Below are 25,788 nucleotides of genomic sequence, written 5' to 3' on the forward strand. Positions count from 1 at the left end.
ATTAAAAATTACATATTTTCTGTAATGGCCCTGGTTTTTTTATGTAATGGCCCTGTTTTTTCTGTAATGGCCCTGTTTTTTTCTGTAATGGCCCTGTAGTAATGCCCGGTTTGTCTGTATTAAGCACAGCTAGGGTTTTTAATCAAGTTAATAAGATTAAGTTGTAAAGAGTATAATACCTTTTTGTATTTTGTTTTATTTAGTAATCAGCAAAAAACATTAACGAGTTATAAAGAACCAATGTCCATATAAAGGGATCACTGTTCGTCCTGTTCTTTCAACTTTATATCTTGGATATTTGGTATAATAAAAGCTTTATCATGGTGAAGTACACATTTTTTTACAAACTAAACTGTCATTGAAAGAGTAAGAGATTACATCAAGTTGGTAGCAACATATATACTTTTTTCTGTTGGTTAATAAATGTATTAAGAAATGGGTGTTTTATAATGACTTAGTTATATGTCCTCGGTCAGTAATAATGGCCTTGGATATCTGTAATGGCCCTCGGCGTTGCCTCAGGCCATTACAGACTTCCTCGACCATTATTACAGACCTTGGACATATAACAGGGCCATTATAAAACACTCATTTATTTATACTATAATATTTTTCTCAAGAACTCAAGAACTCAACACAAAGTCGGCGGTGTGCTCGTCTCGATAGTCAAGCACAGGCACTTTTCTGAGACGAGTCTGTGGATCCGAGGATGATAGCACGTTCAAAATCAGATATACCGACTAATGTAATATTTACCTATGGGCCATCGTATCCACTAACTTAAAAAAAGTAAAGACTAAACATGCTACTAGTAATAGAAAAAAAGAACAATTATTCTCGTTGATTGAAGTTATTTTGTTTTTCTCTTTTATATTTGCCTTAAAAACAACAATTGACAGCCAGCTTTCTAAAAACAATTTATTTAAGGAAGTACAATGTATAAAACTATGTATTTTATATGTTAAAGTGTTCTGTGTACAAAAAGAAAGAAAAATATTTACAAACATAAAATATACAGGACAAAATATTAAACTTCTATTGTTCACAAATTGCAGTTTCGGATGAAGCCACGTTATATTGAAATATGGTATAGTATAATTATTAACAACATGCACAACTATTTATAAATAGATAAATATATTTTACATACACTTTAACTGTACTATTAACGTACCACAAAAGATGATAGGTTGGATGTACATTGGTATTTGCGTTTTACTGTTGTTCTTCATCATTTTAGTTCTACCGACGTAACCAAAATTCTTAGAATATTCCAGAAAACAAAGGAATATTATCTAAACCACCCTCTTTATATTGTTGAAGTGACAATGTCTGATTTGAAAATGCATCAGACGCGGCAACAATGGACCCTCCAACCCACGCAGAGAAAGCACGATCTGGAGGCGCAGAGATTTGAATCTTTATAGACGGAGGAGCTAGCGATGCAAGGCCATTTTTGAGTCTGTCTCCAAAACCAGGTGTCAATGTGACTCCTCCTGCTAGAACCACGTTGTGATAAAGGTCTTTGCGCACATCCATGTCACATTTCATTATACTGTTGTATACTAAATCGTGTAAACCAGGGGTCTCTATACCAATAAGCTCAGGTTCAAATATTGGCTCTGTACATCTGAAACGCTCTTTATCTAGTACTATTTTCTTTCCATCGGAAAAAGTATGGTTTTGTTCAAGCGATGAATCGGACAAGGTCATATCCTTTTCGAAATCCAAACTCACATAAGAATGTTTTTCTCGGACATCTTTTAATAAGGCCGATGCGTATTCTTCCTGAGGTATGAAAGAATATCCTTTCTCTGTTAAAAGTTGAGCTAGACAGCTATCTAAATCTCTACCCCCTAAATTTAAGCTTGTCATCCCTTCCGAAAGCAAGACCCCTTCATAGATTGGAACAACGTGACTAAGTGAGTCACCGCAACTACAAACAATTCCGGTTTTTCTACCAGAGGCCCAAAGTGAGAGAACAGCATCGACTGCAATCTGCATGCCCGCAACCTGAAACTTTTCAAATAAAATTTCATACATTTTATTTCTGTTTTTCGTATTATCTTCTGCACTTCCAGTCACCAACAAAGCATGCTCCTTCGGATTTACTTTCAGTGCTGATGTAAACATGAAATCCCACACTTTCTCCATGTCATCCCAGTCGTCCACTATTCCTCTATGTATTGGATACTTCAATAATAAACCTTCTTGTTTATGTAATGCATCCTCTCCAATAAATGTGGATTCTTTCTTATTAAACTACAATTAAAATTAATACAAAAATCATTATTTTTATAATAATCATAATTATTAAAGTAAAACAATGTCCATTGATATGTTGTTGCATATTGCAAAATACATTTGTAAACTTTTCTAGCAATGTGTTTAGTATCCACATAGCAAAATGCACATTGTTAGAAAACAAAGAAATATTGATGACAACGAAAACGTTAATAATGTATTTACAAAAAAAACAGGAAATACTTATAGGTTAAACAATACTTGGTCATGTTTTATGAAGATTTAAGCCCAAGGCGAAGCCGAGGGCTTAAATCTTCATAAAACATGACCAAGTATTGTCTGACCAATTTAGAACATATTCACACTTTCGAGTGACCTTACAAAATTAGCCTTTCCCATTGTAATATTCAAACCTTTAAAAGAGTTCACATTTTATAAATGTAAAACATAGGTAATCATTTCAATGGATGGAATGAAATAGCACTGACATAGTTTGTGAGGAATGAATTGATAAATTGTTTTTCTTCTGCTTCAGGTAAAATTTAATACTAATAAAGTTTGAGATTTTTTTATTTTGAAAAAGTAACACAATGTTATATAAATCCCCTTTTCAAAAATTTGATTTTTTTTGTAAAACTCTGTATAAGCATTTCAATTCAGACCATTCAACGTTAAATGCTTACTTTTTTTATTGATAACTTAATATGTATTGTGTTTCTCCATTATGGCATAAAAAATCCTTTTCGTTTATATATCGGCAGTCTGAAATTGTTTACTTGAAAGAAAAAAAATCCCTCAAATTCCCGGTTTATAACAAATAAATATTATTTTACCTACATCCTTACTCTCATTGTTTATTCTATATTATGTTATAAACCATTAGAAAATTTATGAAAATTTGCAAAATTCAAAATAATTTGTTGTAATGTTTGTTGTCGGTGATACTCATGGTGAGACATATGTCCTGCGGTGACTATAATAGTACATGTACATGATTGTCAAACCAACAGTATTTGGTATGTGGATTGATTGTAAGAAGTACATTTTATAATGTTATAGTAATTTGATACATATACATTAAGGTTCATTGATGGATGGGACATAAGTGTTTTTAACGTCTGGTAACAAAATTACGCAAACATGTAACGGTAATGTGCAGATGTGATGTGAGTCCTTAAAAAATACCTGTCACCTGCCCGAACACATCTTCCGAGTCGACCAGAGCAATCCGGACACCCTTTTTGTTTATTTTGTGGGATGTATTGGTATTTGGTCACGTCCGATCGAAATGGGGTCATTTGAGAGACGCGCTCTTTGCATTTTATTTAAAAGCACTTTATCATAAATCTCCATGCTTATTGGTTTCCTATTTATATTTTTCTGTCGTTTTTTTGTGTGTGCAGGCGAATGCACTGTTGCGTCAATCAAAGCTACGATACTGCAGAATATCGATAGAGAATAATTTCTGTATAATCCGGGACTCCAAAAATAAAGCTACGAACAAAGTATATAACTTGTAATTAAGTTTTGATTTGTCGCCCGTTGACCGTTAAAGTAGTCATGCTTGCATGTTTATATTTTTTTAATGTCATACCGCAAACTTCCGCATCAACACATTCCTGTTAATACACACGAAACGATATTACATTATTAAAAAATAAATAATAATAGTTCACTCTGTTCGGACGTACATATTTGTTTTCATTGGTTGCGAAACTGTTACTGGCTCTCCAGTTTATGATTAATTTTGGCAATGTTTAAAGAAAATAAACAGGAAGGAATTCCTCACAAATATTAACTCTACACGGTTAACCTATTTATTGTTTTCAGATCATATAAATCATACGTTTGAGTGTCAAATTTGCTGCAAAGCAATGCAACATTTTACAAAACGTAGAATGCAAATATTCATTTTACAAGAATTCTTCAACAACAAGGTGTATAAAGCTGAATACTTTAAAGGTTTTTTTTTAAAGATTTTTTTTTTTAAATGTTGAAAGCTAAGAATGCATTTTATTCCTTGATATTCAATCCACATCTTCCGGACGTTGTCTCCGTGCATCAAACGTATGCATGTACATAAATAGTGACAACAACTTATTACAAACCAATTATACTAGTTTATGAATACTATCGACGTAAAAGATCATTAAAAAAAACTCTTTTATGTATGATAACTTATATAGTCAAAACGGAAAGTATATATAGACAGCATCACAACCAAGGCCAACTACGAAGGCTACAATGTTATTATTTACGTGTTATAAATGACCATCATTATAAATCCCTTTACATACCTCATCCTTTGGATAACCCACGACAGTTGGAATGATAGCCGACGGTTTGTCCTCTCCGGCAAATCCACCTTTGCATGTTCCTGAACCATTATCCAACACAATCACAGAACTCGACATCTTTGGGAGGATCAAACTGATTCATAAATGAGATAATATTTCAAATATTTTATACATCTATATCAAATATCTGTTAATCGTTAAACCATGTCAGAAAGTTTGAGGCGCATTAGGGAACAGATGTGTCTAATAAATAAATGAAAATATACACACTGTAAATATCTTATAGTGTATTTCTCGTATCGTGTCGTTATCTTTATTGGGTCTGGATGGTGTTTTTAGAATAGAGAAATCTTGGGCAAATTATACAACTGTTGTGCTAAAATATAATCAAACAACGACATAATGGGCAACAGCTAGAGAATAGAACAAATAGAGAATTATGGGCAATAATATGAAAAATAGAAAAAATTACAACTGTTTCACAAGGAATATACCCTTTCAGACCTTCCTTTAAAAGCACATTTTAGTGAGATCCTTGATAGATGTACTTCCTCCATGTTCAATCCATTCCCAATAATATCCCATGCGCTAGCGCCTATACTTTGTTGTGACTGTCTGTGTCTGAACTTTTATGACACGCTCCTGTAAAATAGTCTAGCAGAACTAGCATCCAGAATGTTCAGAAAGGATTGTCGGGGGAGATATTTTAATGGTCAAATGAAGAAATTGCTGGCGATATACTGTAGCTACTTTAAATTTGTATAGCTATAGCCATTTCCCTCATGTATCGTCTTAACGATCGTTACCAACAAAGGTTAATTTGTAATAAATCAGACATTTTTGTATTCATTTTAGCTTTTGCCATCACTTGGTGTCCGTCGCCTGTCATTCATCGTCCATTAACCTTTTCCAACATCATCTCCTCTGAAACCATACAGAGCACAAGTTAAGTAAACTTGGTCACAACCATCACCGGACTATCTAGCTGCGAAAACGTAGCTCTTAATGTCCTTTTGATGATTTTGATATTTGCGGACAAAATTAAAAGGACCTTAGAGCTACATTTTCGCAGCTACGTACTATCTTAATTAAAAAGCTGTCCTAAATAAGATGAAGACACGCTTTTACTAGTGATCAAACGTACAGACTCATGAACATGTTGTTAAACTATTGCTTATAATTATTTTTTAAATCTATTTAAACACAAAATAATAAAGACAAAAGACTTAGTATAAGTTATCACTGCCGATTTTGTACTATTTGTGTCTGTAGGGAGATATTTTATATGTTGATAACCATATAAGGTTGTCGGTGTTGACGATTTTTAACCACGTTTTTGTTTTTATGCATACATATATAGTATAACAACCAAATCCCTCTATAAGGTAGTATAAACAAAACTATTCTTTTTTTTGACATAGTTACAAATGTATGCAACAATAAAATTGTCTTTCAGTTTCCTTGTTGGTATATATAGAACATTAACACCCCTATGCTCATTTCATCTCAACCTGATTAAGCAGAAAACCTTATAAACAAACTTTCGTGACGGAAACATGTGTTTCACTGAACTGTCATATTTTGCTACGGATATCAGTCGGAAAAACAATATACAGACTCATCTCATTTACATCTTTCAGTACTTCACTTCGTACATCCTGTTTAATTTGATACCTTATTTGGTAATAAATGTTATGAGATTGTTGCATACAATAAGTAGTTGGTCCTTGCCGGTCTTGACTTCACTTTAACGTCTACAGTCCGTGTGTGAGTATCGAACTTTAGCCTTACGAAGATGTGTGACGAGGATCTCTCCGCTTTGGTTGTTGACAATGGGTCTGGAATGTGTAAAGCTGGTTTTGCTGGAGACGATGCCCCACGAGCAGTGTTCCCGTCTATTGTTGGACGCCCAAGACATCAGGTAAGATAACTCAATATTTTATTTTTCTACACATATAAATTATCGTGATCAGAATTCGAATGAACGTCTAGTTGCAAATATTTCAAACAGCAAGACAAGATCTTAATGTGCAGTACATCAATAGGAGCTTAAAAGCTGTTGATCTGAGATAATAGATGGGAAATTTTGTAACAAGGGCAAAATTATGTTTTGTCGATCAACAGATCCCCAAAATGTACTTTTGATGCTTTAATCAATGTGTTCAAACTCTCCGAATTATTGTGTAAACGAGGTCTTAGCTTTAAGCACGATGACTTTTGTTGTATTTTGCACATATTTTACATCAAATGAGTAGAAGAGAGACTTTATTTTAAATTTTAAAAAAACTTCCGCCTTAAACATTACAATGTTTAATATGCTTACAATACAATGCTCAGAACACAACTGATGTTATACAAATTTTTAATTGTACACATTTATAAAGCAAATATTCAGAACTCAAAAACTGCACAACCACACACACTTCCGTGAATTGATTTTTATCTTTGTCTAATTATGGTTAACAAAGTAAAAAATAAAACAATATTAAAAGGGAAGAAAAACAATTTTTAAAAAGGAAGAAAATGTTTGCATATTTAAGTTAATAAGGAAGTAACTGGTGAAGTTAAACGGAAAACATATCAAATTCTACAATAAAATGTGTCACGCACTTCAACTCTCTTAATAATTTTGAGGCAATGGGTCAAATATACAACATTCTGAAGGGTATACTTTGTAACACCGAAAAGATAAGTGACACCCTAAATAACTTCTAATTACAAAAAAATGATTTTTTATTTAAAAAGTACCATGTTGTCTCTACTATCTCTGTCTGTAAATTCTCTGAAAAAAAGTTGCTTCATGGACACAATCAACATTTCACATATGTTCATGTTTATCCGTATTTAGAACAGTAGAGAAGGGTCAGCTAGTTTTCTTATGTTTAAAGTTGAATTTGTTTTCAGGGTGTCATGGTTGGTATGGGACAAAAGGACAGCTACGTTGGTGATGAAGCACAGAGTAAAAGAGGAATTTTAACACTCAAATATCCAATTGAACACGGAATTGTTACAAACTGGGACGACATGGAAAAAATATGGCATCACACATTCTACAACGAACTCAGGGTTGCCCCAGAAGAACACCCCGTACTTTTGACAGAAGCACCTCTTAATCCAAAAGCTAATAGAGAAAAGATGACTCAGATCATGTTCGAAACCTTCAATTCTCCAGCTATGTACGTAGCTATACAAGCAGTACTCTCCCTTTACGCTTCCGGTAGAACAACAGGAATCGTCATGGACTCGGGTGACGGAGTCAGTCATACAGTACCCATTTATGAAGGGTATGCTTTGCCGCATGCTATCTTGAGATTGGATCTTGCTGGAAGAGATTTGACAGACTACCTAATGAAAATTCTTACAGAAAGAGGATATTCCTTCACAACAACTGCAGAACGTGAAATTGTCCGTGATATAAAAGAAAAACTTTGTTACGTTGCTCTAGATTTTGAACAAGAAATGAATACAGCAGCTACATCATCATCACTTGAAAAAAGCTACGAGTTACCAGATGGTCAAGTCATTACTATTGGAAATGAGCGTTTCCGGTGCCCAGAAGCCATGTTCCAACCATCTTTCTTGGGAATGGAATCAGCCGGTCTACACGAAACTACCTACAACAGTATAATGAAATGTGACGTAGATATCCGTAAAGATTTATACGCCAACACAGTACTATCTGGAGGTTCCACCATGTTTGCCGGAATAGCTGACAGAATGCAGAAGGAAATCACTGCTTTGTGTCCACCGACCATGAAAGTAAAAATAATTGCCCCACCAGAGAGGAAATACTCCGTCTGGATTGGTGGATCTATTTTAGCCTCACTTTCTACTTTCCAACAAATGTGGATAAGTAAACAAGAATATGATGAATCCGGTCCAAGCATTGTACATCGCAAATGTTTCTAAACATAGATCTCTTAATAAGACAATCATTATCTTTTTATCAAGCATAGTATGAACTCGTTTTAAACCATGAACAACTCTTTTACTTTGCTATTTGCTATTAAATAAATTGTAAACAAATGCATTTGATGGTGTTTTGAATACAAAAATAAAATAAATCTGTACATTCAGTTTGTTTATTGACCGATTCCAGAATAAAGCCTGTATTCACCTATATATATACAAGTAGCCCTACAATAACAATTGTCCATCCGTCACAAACCATTTCAAGCCAAATAACCAAACTTGGTGTCTGTTATAGCTATCTTAACAGTTTTAGTTTTGATTATAGTCGAAGGCCGAACGATGACCTGTACATAGTTGTTAACATCTACGTCATTTTGTCTTTGATTGATAATTGTGTCATTGGCAATCATAAAACATCTTATTATTTTTATAATGGTGTCAATGTACGTCATAACCAGATACTGTGTTGCAACTGTTTCAATATCTATACGGTCAAATTCACAAGATTAGTTTGCTTGGTGCAGTTTATTGATGTTTAATGTCGTATTTGACATGTGTATCATGTATAGTATACAGGCAGACCATACATATGATTATGCAGATTACAAACAACCCGTACAGTCCAATTATTATGTTCATTCACAAATAATGTTATGAGTAAAGGATATATGCGTTACCTTAATGAGACAGCGACCCCAAAAACAAAATGCATACAAAGTTCTGTTGAGAGAGTTCTTTAAAATGTAAAGAGAGCATGGCACTCGCCTTATACGCACGACATTTAATTAAAAGTTAAAATTCCAACCGACAAAGCTTTTCATTTCTTACCGTCCCGCATAGCCAATTGTTCAACCAAGCAAGGGTTGTAATACAAGACGAGAGAAGTTCAGGGGATATTCGATTTTGACTCTGTCATTTTGGAAAGTCCAACTGTCAATTAATTAAAGTAATCTGTATTTAAAGTCGTGTTATTGATGCATATATACACACTACCATAGAACATGAGCTTTTTTTCCAACTTCGCCACTTTCTTCTTTTGTAAAGTTTAGCAACATACACATATCAATATACTCGTGATCGATAACAGGATTACACCTTTGTACGCCTTCCGCGCGTGTTGTCCTCAAAACACTCATCCGAAAGATTTGTCAACTGCAGCTAAGGTAATTTATAAAACACACACACACACACACACATTGAAAGCATAAGATATTAACATATACAAAGCCGTAAGAATTTAAGAAGTAGATACGTATATTCATATAAAAACATACAAGCAACTACAGACAACTACAGACAACTACATACAATTACTTTAAGCATATCTAAAATGTCGGTATAAAATTTATAGATAAAACAAAATACTTATAGGTCTCGAAGTATCAATTTACCTATGCATATATCACGTATATAAAAGAAGGCATCCTTAAAGAAAAACGTTTAAAACATTTGGGAGTATTTAGCTTTATAGTCTTCAGATACGACTTATGTAATCTAGTCAAGTGTGACACAAATGTGCTATGCCTTCAAAAGCAACATCTAACGCTGAATACTAATAACAACTATATTGAAATAATTTATTAAATTGTTGAAAAAAGTGTTTTCCATATGTTGTAAAATGTTAAGTATTTAGTTTTTAAGAAGGAATCGATATTTTGCAATTATATCGCATATTTTCCCCGATACCATATAATTTTCTGTCGACCAAATGACATAGATTATTGGTCCAATAGAGTTATCTCTCTTTGCACAATGCGAGTACAAATCCAACCAGAGACTTAAAGTTGCAACACAATCTATGGACTTCGAGAAGATAATATGATCGTCTAGGTAGATGTAACATATACGTGTGTGTAAATCACCTAAGCATTCCTCCATGAGTCTTTGGTACGTAGCTGGTGCTTGGGAGAGTCCAAATGGAAGTCTGTTAAATTCGAAAAATCCTAACGGTCCAACGGTGAAGGCTGTAAGTTTTTTATGTTCCTCTTCGATCTCTACTTGATGGTACCCGCTGTTCATATCTAGCACTGTAAAATATGTGTTGCCTCCTAAGGAATCAAGAATATCTTCAATGCGGGGAAGTGCATATGAGTCTTTTATTGTCTTTAGGTTAAGCTGACGGTAGTCAACACACATTCTAAGCTTTCCGTCCGTCTTACATACTAATACTACATTCGATGACCAGGGTGAATGAGATCTGTATGGACTGTATGGGTTTTTTATAATGAGACAGTTGTTGCAAATGGTTACGGACCTCTTCTAGCATAGATGGTGGTATTCGTCTGTGACGCTGCTTGAAGGGAAAATTGTCTGTCAAGTCGATACGGTGACGTACTGCTGAAGTTAGTCCAATATCATCGTCTCCTTTAGAAAATGTATCTTGGTATCTGTATATGAGCTCTTTTCCTCTTTCATAGTCATCATCAGTTAAATCACCCATCGGTAATTTAATGTCCTCCATATCTTTAAATTCTTTTTCCTCTGGTGTAACAATATCTTCAATGTCAACTGGTTGAATTTCGCAAATGAGAGCTCGTTGTTGAAGTGTAACGGTTCTTGTTGTTACGTTTGATATGTGAATGGGTATACTTCCTCGTTGTTGACAGTCGTAAGTAATTACTGTTGGCATGATATCTAAATCTTCTGATAAAGCTGAATTAAGAGTTGGTTGTAGTATAGCACACATTTGTTGTTGTTGTAGCTGTTTGTCCAAATATCCATTGATTACAACTTGAGAGTTAGCTGGTATTGTAATCGAGTGTGTTTCAGCGGATTTCACAACTGCTAATCGGTTATGACATCTTTCCAATTTCTTGTTTCTCAGATTCATGCATCGGAATGCCAAATACCATTGAGTGTGTAGATTAGCTTCCTGTAAATACCTTGATCTAGTGTTCTGTTCTACCTCCTGCATTACAACTGACATGATGCATGATGTTTGTTCTTATCAATAATGGTACGGTTGTGCTGTATTCTCTGTCCGGTATTACTAGAAATATGCCTGGATATGATGATCTCATAGAAGATATTCCATGTAGTTGAAAGTCTGCTTCGATGTAACCAAACAAGATAAGGCATTGTTAGTCCGTCGTCCGTCTGCACATTCTATTTTAAATATACGGGTAAATGATTCAATCGGTGTAGATCTCAAGTGTCTATTGTAAAATGACTCACTGATGGTGAAACCGATGATCCTGTATCCAGCAATGCTTTTGTATCTATTCCATTTATGCTGATTGAAACTTCATTTGCCGGTCCGCATAATCTATCTCCTTTGTTGTATGTAGTTGGTGCTGATTGATAATCATTCGTGACTAGTTGATAATTCATGGCTCGATCAAATTTCCTTGAGTTATCCAGCCTAACTTTACATCCAATGGCAGTACGGCCAAGTTGTCCACATCTCCAACATGTTTTCTGCTGATATTTTTGAGCAATTGCTCTTGTCGTTTCTCTAGAAGTTCAATCTGTGACATCAACTGCTTAACTACAATTTCCAGTACGTTCTTATCCTTTTTCCTTGGTGCATTCGCTCTCTAAGCTGGTATTGGTTTCTTTTGAATTTGAGGTGTGTTCTCTGTGGTATATGCCTCCTTTTGATGTTCCAATTCTCGTATCGCCAATAAAAGATGGTTGAAGTCCTTGATAGTATCAAACTTGTAACCTGAAATTCTCTCGAGTTCCGGTTTCAATCCTTTCCAAAACATTGATCGTAACATATCTTCTACATCTTCCTCATAAATCTTTCCTTGTCGGCGTGCTTTGTTGTAAATGTCTTCTAGTCGACATCCCAAGGTGGAAACATCTTCATTTTGTTCTTGTCTGGCTGTGTAAAATTGTGCTAATAACGCTTCCTTTGGATCTACAATTCCATAAATGCTATCCATTTTATCGATAATGTCGTAGACAGTAGCTTTAGGGCCTAATCGCATGACGATCTTGCTAGGTTCTCCTCTAAGTGAACGTCTAATGGCCTGAGCAATTACTTCATGTGCGCTTTTCTATGATAAGACATAACACTTGGTACCTCCATACTTCATAGGTGCTGTCTCCTTTATTGTCTCCGGAGAAGGTAGGAATCCTTGGTATGTATCCAGTGTATAAAGATTTCTGTGTTGAGAACTCCTTCGTCCAATCTTTAAATGCATCTGGAGATTCTACATTTGGCTTCATATGCAAATCTTTGAAGGCAGCAATGATGTTCCGAACTTCATCTTCTGTTAAATCAACTGATGTATCCATGATAATAGACAACTGATAAAAAATCAGTGTAAGAAAAAATAATCTGAAAGCAATATACTGAAAAAAAAAGAACTGATGCTAAAATAAATACCAAAATATGTTATTAAGTACCTACAATTAAAGTAAAATAAGAATTAGAGTGATGAAAGCAATAACAGTAACCTGAACAATAACACAATAAATTACTATGTTGATTAACCTCCTCCTTTCCCCACCCAAACTTCTTTCAAGTCGTGATTTTATTATACTCGAAGTATTTTATTAAATCATGATTACACTTATAGATATAGACCTTTTCCTTACATTGATGATATAAGGTATGCTAAGTTATGTACAGCAAATTCTTGAACATACAAATATACTTTTATAGTTAATATTTACATTAAATAACAAATAAAGCCAAGAATCATGGTTACAATTCAATAAATATTTATAACACAATCAGATGAAAGAAAATCAGATGAAAATGTCGTGGGTTGCTTATCTTTCATTTTCTTGTGAGTAACTCCTGGCAATTATATAAACAATTCAAATCAATACCAAATATAGGACACTGAGTGCTGTTTGACAATTTATTAACTATCAATTGTAGTTCTTTTGTTTGCCTTTTATCAATTTTAAACTAATTAATAGACTGACTTTCAGTTCTTCAATTATTTGCTCATCAAAAATACTGGAATTGCGCCTGAAGAATATTTGATTTGACATTGTTGTCTTTCTATGATATCGATTTTTCAAATGCTGTCAAGTTTTCTGAAAAGGAGCTGTTAAAATACATACTTCCAATTTAAATGATTTAGATAGCAAATACGAAGTCGATGACTGCTGATAACTTTCATTTTACAAATGACATTTTCACAGCATTTACAATAACAAAATCAGTAGGCGAAGTTTCGGCGATTCGCAGTTTGAAGTGAAACTTATAATTAATCATTATAGACTTTTTACATTGACAGATCTGGTTAAAAAATTATATTGATTTTATATATCTAGAAGATAGAGCATGTTTTACATTTTAAGGTACATTTCAACGCGTTCTATAAATGCACATAGAATTTAAAAAAAACTGGAGAATCCGCTAATTAAGAATATAGGCGAGACTCGCTTTTCTTCCTGTTTCTAGGGCTCGTTCTCATTTATAATTGGTTTTTTTATACACTTAACAAATATTGCATATGGAATAAAAGAACAAATGCAGAATGAATGTCAATGTAATATTCATTTAGTATGGTAATGTATAAACCACCTCGGGATAACCAAATAAGAAAATGACAACTTATAACAGGGTGTGCAGTCTGACATAAGAAGAAAAAACACGAAACGATAAAAGTAATAAAAAATAGAAACAAAATGTAACTGACAACGACATCCACAAGAATGTATAACGGTTCCTGTGCTAGCGTAGATAATACCAAGTCTAAAAAGCTATTATATTGCGTAAAACTACAAAATCAGTCTTCTAGATGTGTTCTCAGAGTTAAAATTATGGTATCGGACTGGACAATACTACTGAGTTATCTCGCTTTGCACTGTGAAGGTCCCATATTATAGATGCGCAAAGACAAATTGACTGACACTTTTATCTAATTTTAAAAGATAAAGAACATTAAGATAGAAGAAACAACTGTTTGCTAGGACTACAATAATTTTGCTTTATTAAAGCCTTTCCCTTGACGAAAAATTGTTTCTCGTGATACATTTTGATATACAAATATTCAATATTTACATTGTTGTAAGGTAGACCGACAAAAATCTATGTCATGTAAACATTATGAATATAGAACAAAAATTCAGACAAGAATATCGTGGGTGAAGTGCCTTTAATTCAGTCAATATTTGCAATTATGTACACAGTTCAAAATAATATCCAATATTGAATATTTGGTTTAAATTAGGACTGTATTATCTGTAAATTGCACCACCTGTATTTATTTTTACCCACACATTGATCTTATTTATAGAAATCCAATTACAAAGTACGTACTGTTCCTAGATTTAACTGTTTTCCAATAATTGTCTTTAACATGGTCGTTTCTAAAACACTAAATATACGCTATTTAAACTAGATTATTTGTGCAAAAGAATCGGTAAATATATGTTATTGATAGATGCAACAGGCAGATAAAAGTCTTTGAAACTTATAATTGAATCAAACATTTCTTTTCACTAAAGTACTTACGGCCAACATTTCACATATGGCAAACATGAATCCATATTTTTAAAACTTATATTCAAACAAGGGATGTTTACCTCGCTACCTTCTCAATGTGCCTGTTCAACTAAAGAACATGTAGTTGAGTTTCTGTTATTGATTGCTGTCTGTCATATTACCGTTCAACATTGCAGATGCTACTTACCAGACGTATTGTTGATTTGTTCTCGTCTAAAAAAAAGTCATGAAATATTTGCCACTGTACGTTTAGCAATCCCCGATCAAGCAATTTATCATATATTCATAAACAAATTCTAACGTGTAAGATTTATTCGTATATATATATTGATAGAAGAGAAAATTGCCGCTTGTTGTAACATAAATGCAGGCAGTGCCATACAGACAGTCAATTATCACTATTACTCTTGCTACCCGTTATCTACACGTAAACGATTTGGCCATTCCACTAATTTCAATGATTTGAGGGCCATTGGTGGATCGCATGTAGAGATCCTTGGCAATATTAACTACGAGATATTTTAAAAGATGTTTTAGATAATGATTTCCAAATGTATTTCTTAAAGAAATGAAAAGATCTAATTCCATAATAAGTTCCGAATAAAAGAACATCATAATATTGTCCTTTTTTCAATAACCTCACTATATAAGAGAAGGAAGAAGAAGATCACACTTTTTGTGTTCAAATGATCCAAAACGCCCACAATAAGTTAACTTGGACTCAAAGAATGTTCATGTGTAATTAAGATACTTTCTTGGAAGTTGAAAGAATCGGAAACTGAATGTTCCGATTAAACAAGAATTTCATTTCTTTTAACCAATCCAAAGTTCGAATCAACACGAAAGGAGTAAGTTGAATTGGTTCTTGTGTTCGTAATAATTGTAAAATCGTTTGGTTTGTTTAATTAAGATACTATTCAAGATACTCGTAAAGATTAATCTAGCATGCACACTTGTTTCCACCAGAAATACATGTATTAATACATGGAAATGACATTATTCCTATTTCCAATGGTTAAGTAAAATGCTATTTTGTTTAAGTACTTTAATTAGCTGTATGGATTCGAATGGGAAAAACAAGGAAATAAGAAATTAACTCTATGGATACAATGGGGAAACAAATACGAAATTACCAACGGGAAGGGCGTCTTCTTAACGACAACCAACAAAGAAAATACATCTAGATGGACATGGAAACTAAATATTTTATTCTTGTGTAGAAACAAAGCCCAACCACGCCTTTTTTAAACGGTCTTTTTTAATGACCAATACACTTAATAAATGTTTGTCCTCAAAATAAAGTGTCACTGGGTTATTTAAGGAATGGCAAGAATTTTAATCAGCTTGACCGTATTAAATGTATTAAGATTCGAGTAGACAGCATATTTACAGGTGCTTGTATAAAAAGATTGCTCAACAGATTATCTGACCACTACCGGATTAACTGACCATTACCAGCCGTTAAAGATTGCAAATGTACTTAATCACCTACAAGTATTAGTAGCAGGTGTAATTTAAAACTTCGGGGAGTTATGGATAAAGTCCATGGTGTTTATAGTGATTGTAATACATGTCTGAACAGTGAAATTCTATTTTTAAATTTGTCTCTAGGCTGTGTGACTGACCATACCTATATTGTTTGGAAGTAAATCATCGCTCAAAATATCCCGAAAGGGAAAAAACTACTCTACACATAGGAATGTTTGAATGAAAGATGTTGGTATAAGTCGAGCTTACCTTCTTGGATGTTTTTTTTACTATATAGACAATTGCAGTTTTACAGTTTGATATATTTGTATAACTGTCTTGGTAACAAACGTGTATACATTTTTGTCTTCTCTTCATGTTAATTTTAGTCTGAAATGACCCGAACAGTTACACGAATGACATTTTTAAAGAGGATCGGTGCTAACACATCTTGTAAATATCTGCATCTGTATTATCTGTCTATACAATGTTGACTGCTGTATTTTTGACATTTTCACCTATTATGTCTGTTTGTTTTGTTCACGCATCGTTGTTAATATAATGGAATTGGATGCGACTGTATACAAGCGAGAGGTTTAGCTAGCTTTAAAACCAGGTTCAATCCACCATTTTCTACATAATAAAATGCCTGTACCAAGTCAGGAATATGACATTTAATATCCATTTGAGCTTTTGATTTTGTCATGTGATTAGGGACCTTCCGTTTTATTTTCCTCAGAGTTCAGTATTTTTATGATTTTACTTTTTATTAATGTACATAACATAGTTTTTTTTTATAAAAGTCATCAATTTCTACTTTTAGACTTAAAATAAACATTTATACGGCTTTACAATATTAGACATAATAATTTTTATTTTTTACCAATGTATATAAGTGTACATTTAAATTGGTTAAATGGAGTCCTATAAAAATGAACTCTGCAACTATTTAGATATCGGTAAAAAATAAACCATACACAAAAAATTACCATATTTGCATTATAATCAAAGTGCGTTAGACATGATCTACAAGTTCAAACCATAGCTACATACGATCTAGTTCTCAGTATAAATAACCCATCTCCAAAGTTTTGAGCTATGTCATGGACATTCAAACACAACTTAAATCGGATATGTGTTTATTCTTAGATTAAACTGTCTGCCAAATATACAACTAAACAGCAAAATCAAAAATAAAACACAAGGTGTAAAAAGTCATTTAACATCAATAGAAAAATATATTTTGTGTCACCTGATCACAACCCGTATCGTTATGCCTTCGGTATTCTACAATCTGATAAAATCTACATTCTGAAAAGTACACCTCCACTAGAGCTTTGTATTTCATATGTCAGATTACATGTTATTGGTTTTGTTTTACCTGATTTTTACCTGAGTCTGGTATGCACACCTGATCAGACTTTAGGAAGTGCTCAGTCATGTCAGGTTAAGTGCTTGACATGTATAAAGTCGGTAAAACCACAGATGCACATTTCACGTCAATCAGAACGGACGTAGGGTATAAAACATGATGTAAACATGCATGTTAAATATTGTTTTACTTATCATAACTTCAACTGTACGTGGTGGTGATATATAGTTATTATGTAATAGTCATTAAAATTTTATTTTTGCTGATTCTGTGAAAAACTGAGAGAGGGGAGACATTTGTAAAACACAGCATTCAAAGGAAGTTCATCATTTTATGAAATTCCCGTCTTTTCTTACGGACGCAAACACATTTAACGCAAAAAATTATGTTATTCTAACTTTTCTATGTTCACATGACAAAAATCAAATTAATCGTAATAAATGGACAATTTCTAGGTCGAATGCAAATTGTGCAGTGCAATTATGTACACCTACTGTAAATGCATTAATTTAAAACATGAAGTACAAAAATGAAAACATCAATCGGTAATTCTCTTGTCATGGTAAAGTTATAACATAAACAATGACTGATTTATTTGTCTTATATCATGCATAAATCACAATATTAATTATATTGTTGGAGTTTTAAAAAACAGCTGTATAGCAAAAAATCAAATATAGGTCAAATCATGACAATTTCTCCACACCACAATTTTTTTTTATCAAAATAATTTCTATCAGAAATACATGCAATGAATTTAAGATTTGGACACACTTTCATTAATCAAATGCACTTAAAATGAACATGCATTAAGTACTTCAATTTTCTGTGAATACAGAAAAATATTTTTCGGATTGATCATCTTTTTTCGTAAACATTTGAACCCTGATTATTTTGTTACAAAATATTCATTTTCATTCATCCCGTATTGTGCAAAGTTACTAATGTTCAGTTCTCACTAGGCTAGGTTATTCTTTTTCTGAATCCTCCTATCACCCCCCCCCCCCAAAAAAAAAAATAATAATAATATGTCTGCTTATACATCTGGATTCGAACATATTCAAAACTGCAAAAAAATCACCGCATTTTGAAATCTTGTCGTTTAAATATCTTTATTATTATGGACCAATGCTTTATCCAAAAAGTTATTTTGTTACAAATTATATTTTAACAAAAATTCTAATGTATGTATAATATATAAATGAACAATTGTAAAAGGTCTAAATATACATCTCGAAACGTAAATGACGTCATAGTGACACCACAAGTGACCTTTCTTTACAAAAATTCCTAGGTTAAGGATCCAATTAATGACAGCCGTGAATTTGGTATAATGATTTTATGAAATTTTGATTTATCGATAATTGTTGAATTATTATCATCCCTTTAGATTCGGTTCAAATTTGGTATGTTTTGACAACTTTCTGATTTGGAATCGTTAAAATAACGAATACAGGGAAACTTAGTCATACTAAAAGGGTAAAAAAAACATCATTGCTTTTGAGGAGGTTAAACATTTCTTATTTGCAGCTTTTTTCATTGTTATGATTTATGACTATAATGAACTAATCATGTATGTACTTATTAGAGCATTCACGGTAATTTGAATCCTTAATCTGAAATTTGAGATTGAAACATTCAAGAACAAAACAAAACAAATAAATTTATTTATTCCAGGAGAGGAATTTAGCATTCATAAAAAGATTTAGATAGAACAGTGTAAAAATGATTTTAGATAACTTTGGTTAAAAGATTGATCAACAAAACCAAATAAGCAGCTGCCTTTCAGTAAGACTAAGATAGAATCTAATTAACCTCGGGATGAACGAAGTACGCAGAGAGTAACAACTCTCGGCTATTCTATTATAGAAGCTAGGACTGGAAAAAGTATTCTCAATATTATTCCTTATAAATCATTTACTATTGTACCAAACGCAATAGCATTCTATACTAATCATATTAAAAATCCTTATTTTGTTTCTTCAATTATATCGCATGCCACTCGTTGATGAAAATAAGAATATATTTTTTTAATTAAATATTTGATTAATTCCGTCTCTGCCTCTTATATGTTGGGTTTAACATTTTCTCATTTAATGATAACAAAATACCAGTGTTTTTAATATCACTCATCCAGGACAAGTTTCAAACCACAGAATTTTTTTGTATGTGTATGGTATTTTTTGGCGTGTCATTTTTGAAACATAATATTGTCTATAAAAACGGTTTGTATCAGAGTTTGTACATTATTTTCATTTTATTTCGTTTATCCTGGATTTATTTTGCTTGGCTTCGATTTGTTGTGTTTTCTTAGGGTTGTTACATAGACATATAAATATAGAAGCTATATTGATAAGTTAGCTTGTGGTCTCATACAATAAATATGTAGGACTCGGAACCGCGATGGTACTTCGAACCGCGATGGTCATGCCTACCCATGTTAAAATGAGCATAGAGCATGACATGAAGGAATTATTTCGATTCTAATAGGACAAATGCAGTACTTTTATAGGTCGAAGCGTAAGAAAATACCGTAAAAACGTTTGACTTTTCCCGTTTCTTCCCCGAGGAGTCCGTGCATTACAAATCATATTTGATAAGTTTAAAAACCACGAGCAGGGTAAATATATGTTGTTTTATAAAAAATAAATTATAAAAGTTTATGCTAGCTGCTTAAATGTATACATTTTAAAGGATAACGATGGAAATAACGATTATATACACAGTAAAGTTCGTGCGCATGTGTCAAACATATTTTTTATGCTCATTAGAACACGGCTTTGTTTACAAAGCGTAATAAGGACGTCATATTAAAATGATTGATGAAAACTCATATGCACTGACAAGATTTAAGACTAAATACACCATAACATATATGTTTTTCACTCAGACACCTTTTCTTCAAAGTAGAAAGTGTAAGCGACAACTCGAAATAGAAATAAATGAATGATATTTGTGTTTCCTAGGCCTTTGGTTACTTCTTTAAAAAAGAAGTCTTTCAAAGTTTGACACTTTATTTCATAATCTATTATCCAATATATAGTATTCACAGTGACAGCAGACCTCTCTTTCTGCAATAACAGAGAATTGAATGAGTTAATGATTATTTTTTGGTTCCATTCCAAATGCTCGGTGCAAAGATGTATATGCTATGCCATGTCAAATAAGCATAGAGAACGAAAAGAAATAATCCTTTCTTAAACAGATACGATACAATAAATAAGCTGTTTCTTTCGAGGAAGGAATGGTATAGGAAACGCATGCAAGAACAGAAGAATACACAGCGCATACATATTTGTGTTGACGAAATGTACGACATACACTTTGACATTTCAGTTGATAAAAAAAACCTAAAAATGTTTTACTTTAATGTCTAATTATTTCCGTCTCTGCCTTTTATATGTTGGATTTAAAAATTTAAAAACAAATCATTTAATGATAACAAAATACCAGTTTTGTTATCACTCATCCAGGACAAGTTTCAACCACAACAAATTTCTGTATGTGTATGGTACTTTTGGCGTGTCATTTTTGAAACATAGTATCGATACATGTAAATTTTTTAAGTGTATGAGAATATTTACATAAAGTTTATTTTATTTTGTTGTTATCCTGAATTCATTTTGCTGGCCTTCAATTTGAGGTGCTAAAAAGACATGAATATAGAAAACACATTTTTAAGTTGGCTTATGGTCTCATACAACAATATTTCTATAAATGGTTTATGAATACTCAAATGCGCTGACAAGATTTTAAAAGACTAAATACAGCACAAAATATATATTATTTACTTAGATAACTTTTCTTTAAAGTATAAAGTGTAAGCGACTTCTCGGAATAGTTTATGACGTGAATGTAATTGCAACTAGTTGGGATTTGTTTCCTGGGCCACAGGTTATTGTTTACAAAGACAGTCTTTCAAATTTAGACACTTTGTTTCATAATTCAATTTATAAGCTTTTTCTCAGTTCAGCAGACACCTATCTGTTTACAATAACTAAGAATTGAATGAGTTATTTTGTGTTTCCCTTCCAAACACTCGATGTAAAAATAATATGGTTAGCTTTGTCAAAATAAGAATAGAGCACGACTTGCAATTGTTATTTTTTCAACAGATACAATAAATAAGTTGTTTTTCGAGGGGGCAAGGGTATAGAAAACGTAATAAAGAATAGAAAAATAAACACCGCATACTTATTTCTGTTGACGAAAATCCATGCACGACATACACTCTGATGTTTCAGTAGATACAAACAAGCGAAAGACATCAAATTTCATATATTCAAGGTTATATAAAAGTATGAATATGTTATATAAAGTACAAATATGTTACTCTTTATTTGGCTGTTTCAATATTAAGTCACAGTAATCTCGAAGATATAAGGGAAATATTATTACAACACTTAAATTCATGTGTGATTAAGTAGAAAGTGAGAACACTTAACTAACTGATTGCTTACTTTTAAAATGAAAATAAACTATAGGCCTACTTCAAAATTTAAATATTACTCTTTAATACTTGAAATGGACCAGGTTTTATGATTACTTTCAGGGGATTTAAGCATGTAATGTGAAAACAAGTGTTCTCTGATTCTACTTATTATTAACTTAATTAAGATTTTCTAACAATATTTTCGTTTGATAAGTTCCTGTTAGTAGACTAGAGTCAAAGTCGGTTTAAAGTTGTTAAAAATTGATATTCTGGAACCAATATTTTATATTTGACAACAATAGTGAATGACAAATGTTCTTAACTACCACGTTCTAGAAAGTGTCCCAGTCTCAAAATAGTGAAAACTGTGGGAAACAATAGCAAACTGAGTAATTGACTAAATAACTAGATGCAAAATATCACATTTATAATTTGGTATTTGCACTTTTAGTTTTAAAAGAAAGGGTCAACTTAAAAGTAACATGCTACTTCCTTCACTTGTGCACATAACACAATAGACACATACTATGATAGTAAAGTTTAAACAATGCACATTTGATCACATAATTATACATTTACAGTTGTGGCTTGTGGTGACTTTATATATGTATTCTGTTCATGTAAAAGGAGAAAAAATACATCTGCAATACAAATGTGGACTTACATACATTAAATAACGTTAAGTATATTAAGTGGTTGTCGTTTGTTTATGTATTACACATTTGTTTTTCGTTCTTTTTTTACATAATTAAGGCCGTTATTTTTCTCGTTTGAATTGTTTTAAGTTGTCTTATGGGGGCCTTTTATAGCTGACTATGCGGTATGGGCCTCTTGTTGAAGGCCGTACGGTTACCTTTAGTTGTTAATGTCTGTATCATTTTGGTCTTTTGTGGATGGTTGTCTCATTGGAAATCATACCACATCTTATTTTTATATTAACAAAGTTTTGAACGATTTACACTTTCTAAATTGGGATTGCAATGAAATAAACGCATAGAGAAACCAGGAAGTCTTGACTATTTCTTTATATCATTATTCCTCGGGGCATATAGGAATACGACAACACATCATTTAGTAAACTAGAAAGAGTATTCCAACAGTTGAAGAAACTACTCATTAGAAGTTGTCGACTTTTCAGACTACTGTTCTTTTCAACTATGTCCAATCCATCATTTTTACATAAGAAAATGCACGTACCAAGTCAGGAATATGACATTTGTCCTCCATTCGTTTGATGTGTTTGGAATTTCGATTTTGCCATTAAATTTTGATTGGGAACTGTCCGTTTTGAAATTTTCGGAGTTAGGTATTTTTGTGATTTTACTCTCTTCAATATGTTGCTATAACTAATGTGAAGGTACAGCTACAGTTACAGATTTCTAAAGATTTGGCACACATCTTTAAAACGATGGGAATTTCGACCTTACTTGTCAATTAATATTACTAAATTGTAACACAAAAAAGTGTCAATATTGAAATTGTCAATGTGATTGTACAATTCATCACGCTAGGAATCACGATACCATTCACAAATAGGATGCAACTGCCGTGCATTTAGATACTGCGATGTATCAACAATTATGCAAATAACATTATCAAAGAGACCAGGCTTATTATTTTGTACATTAGAAGATGCCGCTCAGTTTTTCTAGTCAAACCATAGCAATGATAATTCATCTCAATACAAAAGTATTGAATAGCAAACTCCGAGCAGCAGTGGCATCGACCAGGTTTATTCCTATGCGTTTATTTATAAATTCGTTTAAAAGTTAGCCCAACAAAGTTAAATTTAAAAAATTCGCGGCAGCAAATTTTTTTTTTCCTTTAAGGGATTCGAACCCATTATATATTGTGATATTGTGTCACTCGATCTCGATCAACCGACAAAATAAGTATACGATATTTCTTTTTGTTAGTCGAGTAATGCTTTGTCAGGTCGGCCTTCACTCCAGGATTTTAACACAGTACATGCAATATTGGCAAGTAGATTGTATAGGCCTTGTAGAGCAGCTGTCTGTCGTAGAAGATGATTATTTTATCAACGATGCAAGTTTTGTATTCTGATATTATTGTAACCAAACAGTATAACCAATAGGTTTGAATATTGAATCAATAAAACACAGTACAGCCTTAAACAGAGTAGAAATTAAGTCGTTTAAAACTAAGTTAGTCAATACGAAGTGGCACATTAACGTTAACAGGGTATTTGGTGGCAAAAATTTGAGCGAACCCAGTATATTAAACCTGAACACAACAATATCATTGAAGTTTTTACCGAATGGTACAATCTTGTATTTTACATGTACACAGAATATTTAGCACGGGTTATTACTGTTCATTTAAAAACGTGTCAGATGAAAACAATATTAGTTCTATTAATAAATTTGAACTCGATATTATAAACAGTCCCTGGTCAGCGATTATTTTTTCTCTCACATCGAAATACATATTAAGTTGCTTATTTAACTATGATGTTGTTTACGGTAATATTGTCTTTGTTTACGGCTATTTATTTATTAGATTAACATGGATCAGTTGTTTTGTAATATCAAGCAAATGTCGGAAACATGTTTACCGAAAACACAAACATGATGGATAACCTATAGGATATAAATTCATTTACTTTATTTTGGAATAAGTAACATCTGTTTTAAAATTAAAAAAAATATTGTTTTTTTTTATCTGAATTAGTTGACTAGGATGAAAGTAGAATTAGAATTTAATTGACATAATAAATTAACAAAGGGTTTAACTACGATATCATAGCATAACGCTGCACATCGATAGACAAAAAAAACATATGATTCATTAGAGCCAGCTAAAGACTTTGTGCCCTGTAAGCGTTGTTTTGAAATATGTTTTTTTTAAATAGATAAGAATATGAATATATATATGTTTTATCTTAGATGTCCTACCTGGTTTTTTTTGTGTTTCGGAGTATCTTTCTCATTGATGTAGACACTATATATATATTTATTCACATTTTGTTTTGTTAATTTCTATGTTTTTATAATAACTCACATATCTCACAATGATTAATGTTTGCTTAATATCCGGTGGCAAATACTCATGAATCGTCGGTAACGAAAGTAAAGATCGAGAAGGACGAAAGAAGAATTATTTGGATTCTTACTGGAAAATGAGGGCATATTGTGACACACAGTTTTTTTTACCATGACACGTTCGATATACGAGGTACAGGATATAGCGTACAACTACAGACCGGACATAGCTGCAAATAATGCACCCCACTCAGCAAAACTGAAATCCCAGCTTTGGAAAAAGATTTAATGCCGGTTCGAATAAGACCAAATTAAGACTATATTTCTATACCCCAGTCAGCCCTTAAAAATCAAATCGTATTAAGTGAACATGCATGTAAATTAATCAAGATGAAGGTATGCTTGAGCATGCATGAATTAACTCATTTTCACACACAATACAACTGGATATATTCGAGTTGATGATATTGCCTCAATAAATGACAAAGAGATAACCAATTGTACAGTTAATAGTCTCACACTATACATATACGAACAATAAGTTTATTATGGGGATCAAGTTCCTCACAAGAGATTTGAAGTATCATATCACATATTGATAGAATCCGATCATAAGAAGTGCACACACTTGGTTACTAAATAAACTAATG

At 32.6% G+C, this 25,788-nt stretch overlaps 2 protein-coding genes across 3 annotated transcripts; one reads left to right on the plus strand and one right to left on the minus strand.

Moving 5' to 3' along the window:
• Positions 1-904: 904 nt before the first annotated feature.
• Positions 905-6,068, minus strand: LOC134712264 (actin-like). 2 transcript variants are annotated; one of them, XM_063573639.1, is made up of 3 exons: positions 5,894-6,068; positions 4,542-5,465; positions 905-2,262 (listed from the first exon to the last, which is right to left on the minus strand). In XM_063573639.1, exons 2-3 carry the CDS (start codon positions 4,656-4,658, stop codon positions 1,264-1,266), a joined length of 1,116 nt encoding a protein of 371 aa, XP_063429709.1. In that variant the 5' UTR covers positions 4,659-5,465; positions 5,894-6,068; the 3' UTR covers positions 905-1,263. The 2 variants fall into 2 exon arrangements, with proteins under 2 accessions (XP_063429709.1, XP_063429708.1); XM_063573638.1 differs by lacking the exon at positions 5,894-6,068 and having other exon boundaries at positions 4,542-5,653.
• A 177-nt stretch (positions 6,069-6,245) lies between these two features.
• Positions 6,246-8,617, plus strand: LOC134712263 (actin, cytoplasmic-like). Its single transcript, XM_063573636.1, has 2 exons — positions 6,246-6,462; positions 7,446-8,617. The coding sequence occupies exons 1-2, from the start codon at positions 6,337-6,339 to the stop codon at positions 8,448-8,450; spliced, it is 1,131 nt and encodes a 376-aa protein (XP_063429706.1). The 5' UTR covers positions 6,246-6,336; the 3' UTR covers positions 8,451-8,617.
• Positions 8,618-25,788: the final 17,171 nt, after the last annotated feature.

The sequence above is a fragment of the Mytilus trossulus genome, chromosome 3 (assembly GCF_036588685.1).
Source record: "Mytilus trossulus isolate FHL-02 chromosome 3, PNRI_Mtr1.1.1.hap1, whole genome shotgun sequence".
Taxonomy (NCBI): Eukaryota; Metazoa; Mollusca; class Bivalvia; order Mytilida; family Mytilidae; genus Mytilus; species Mytilus trossulus.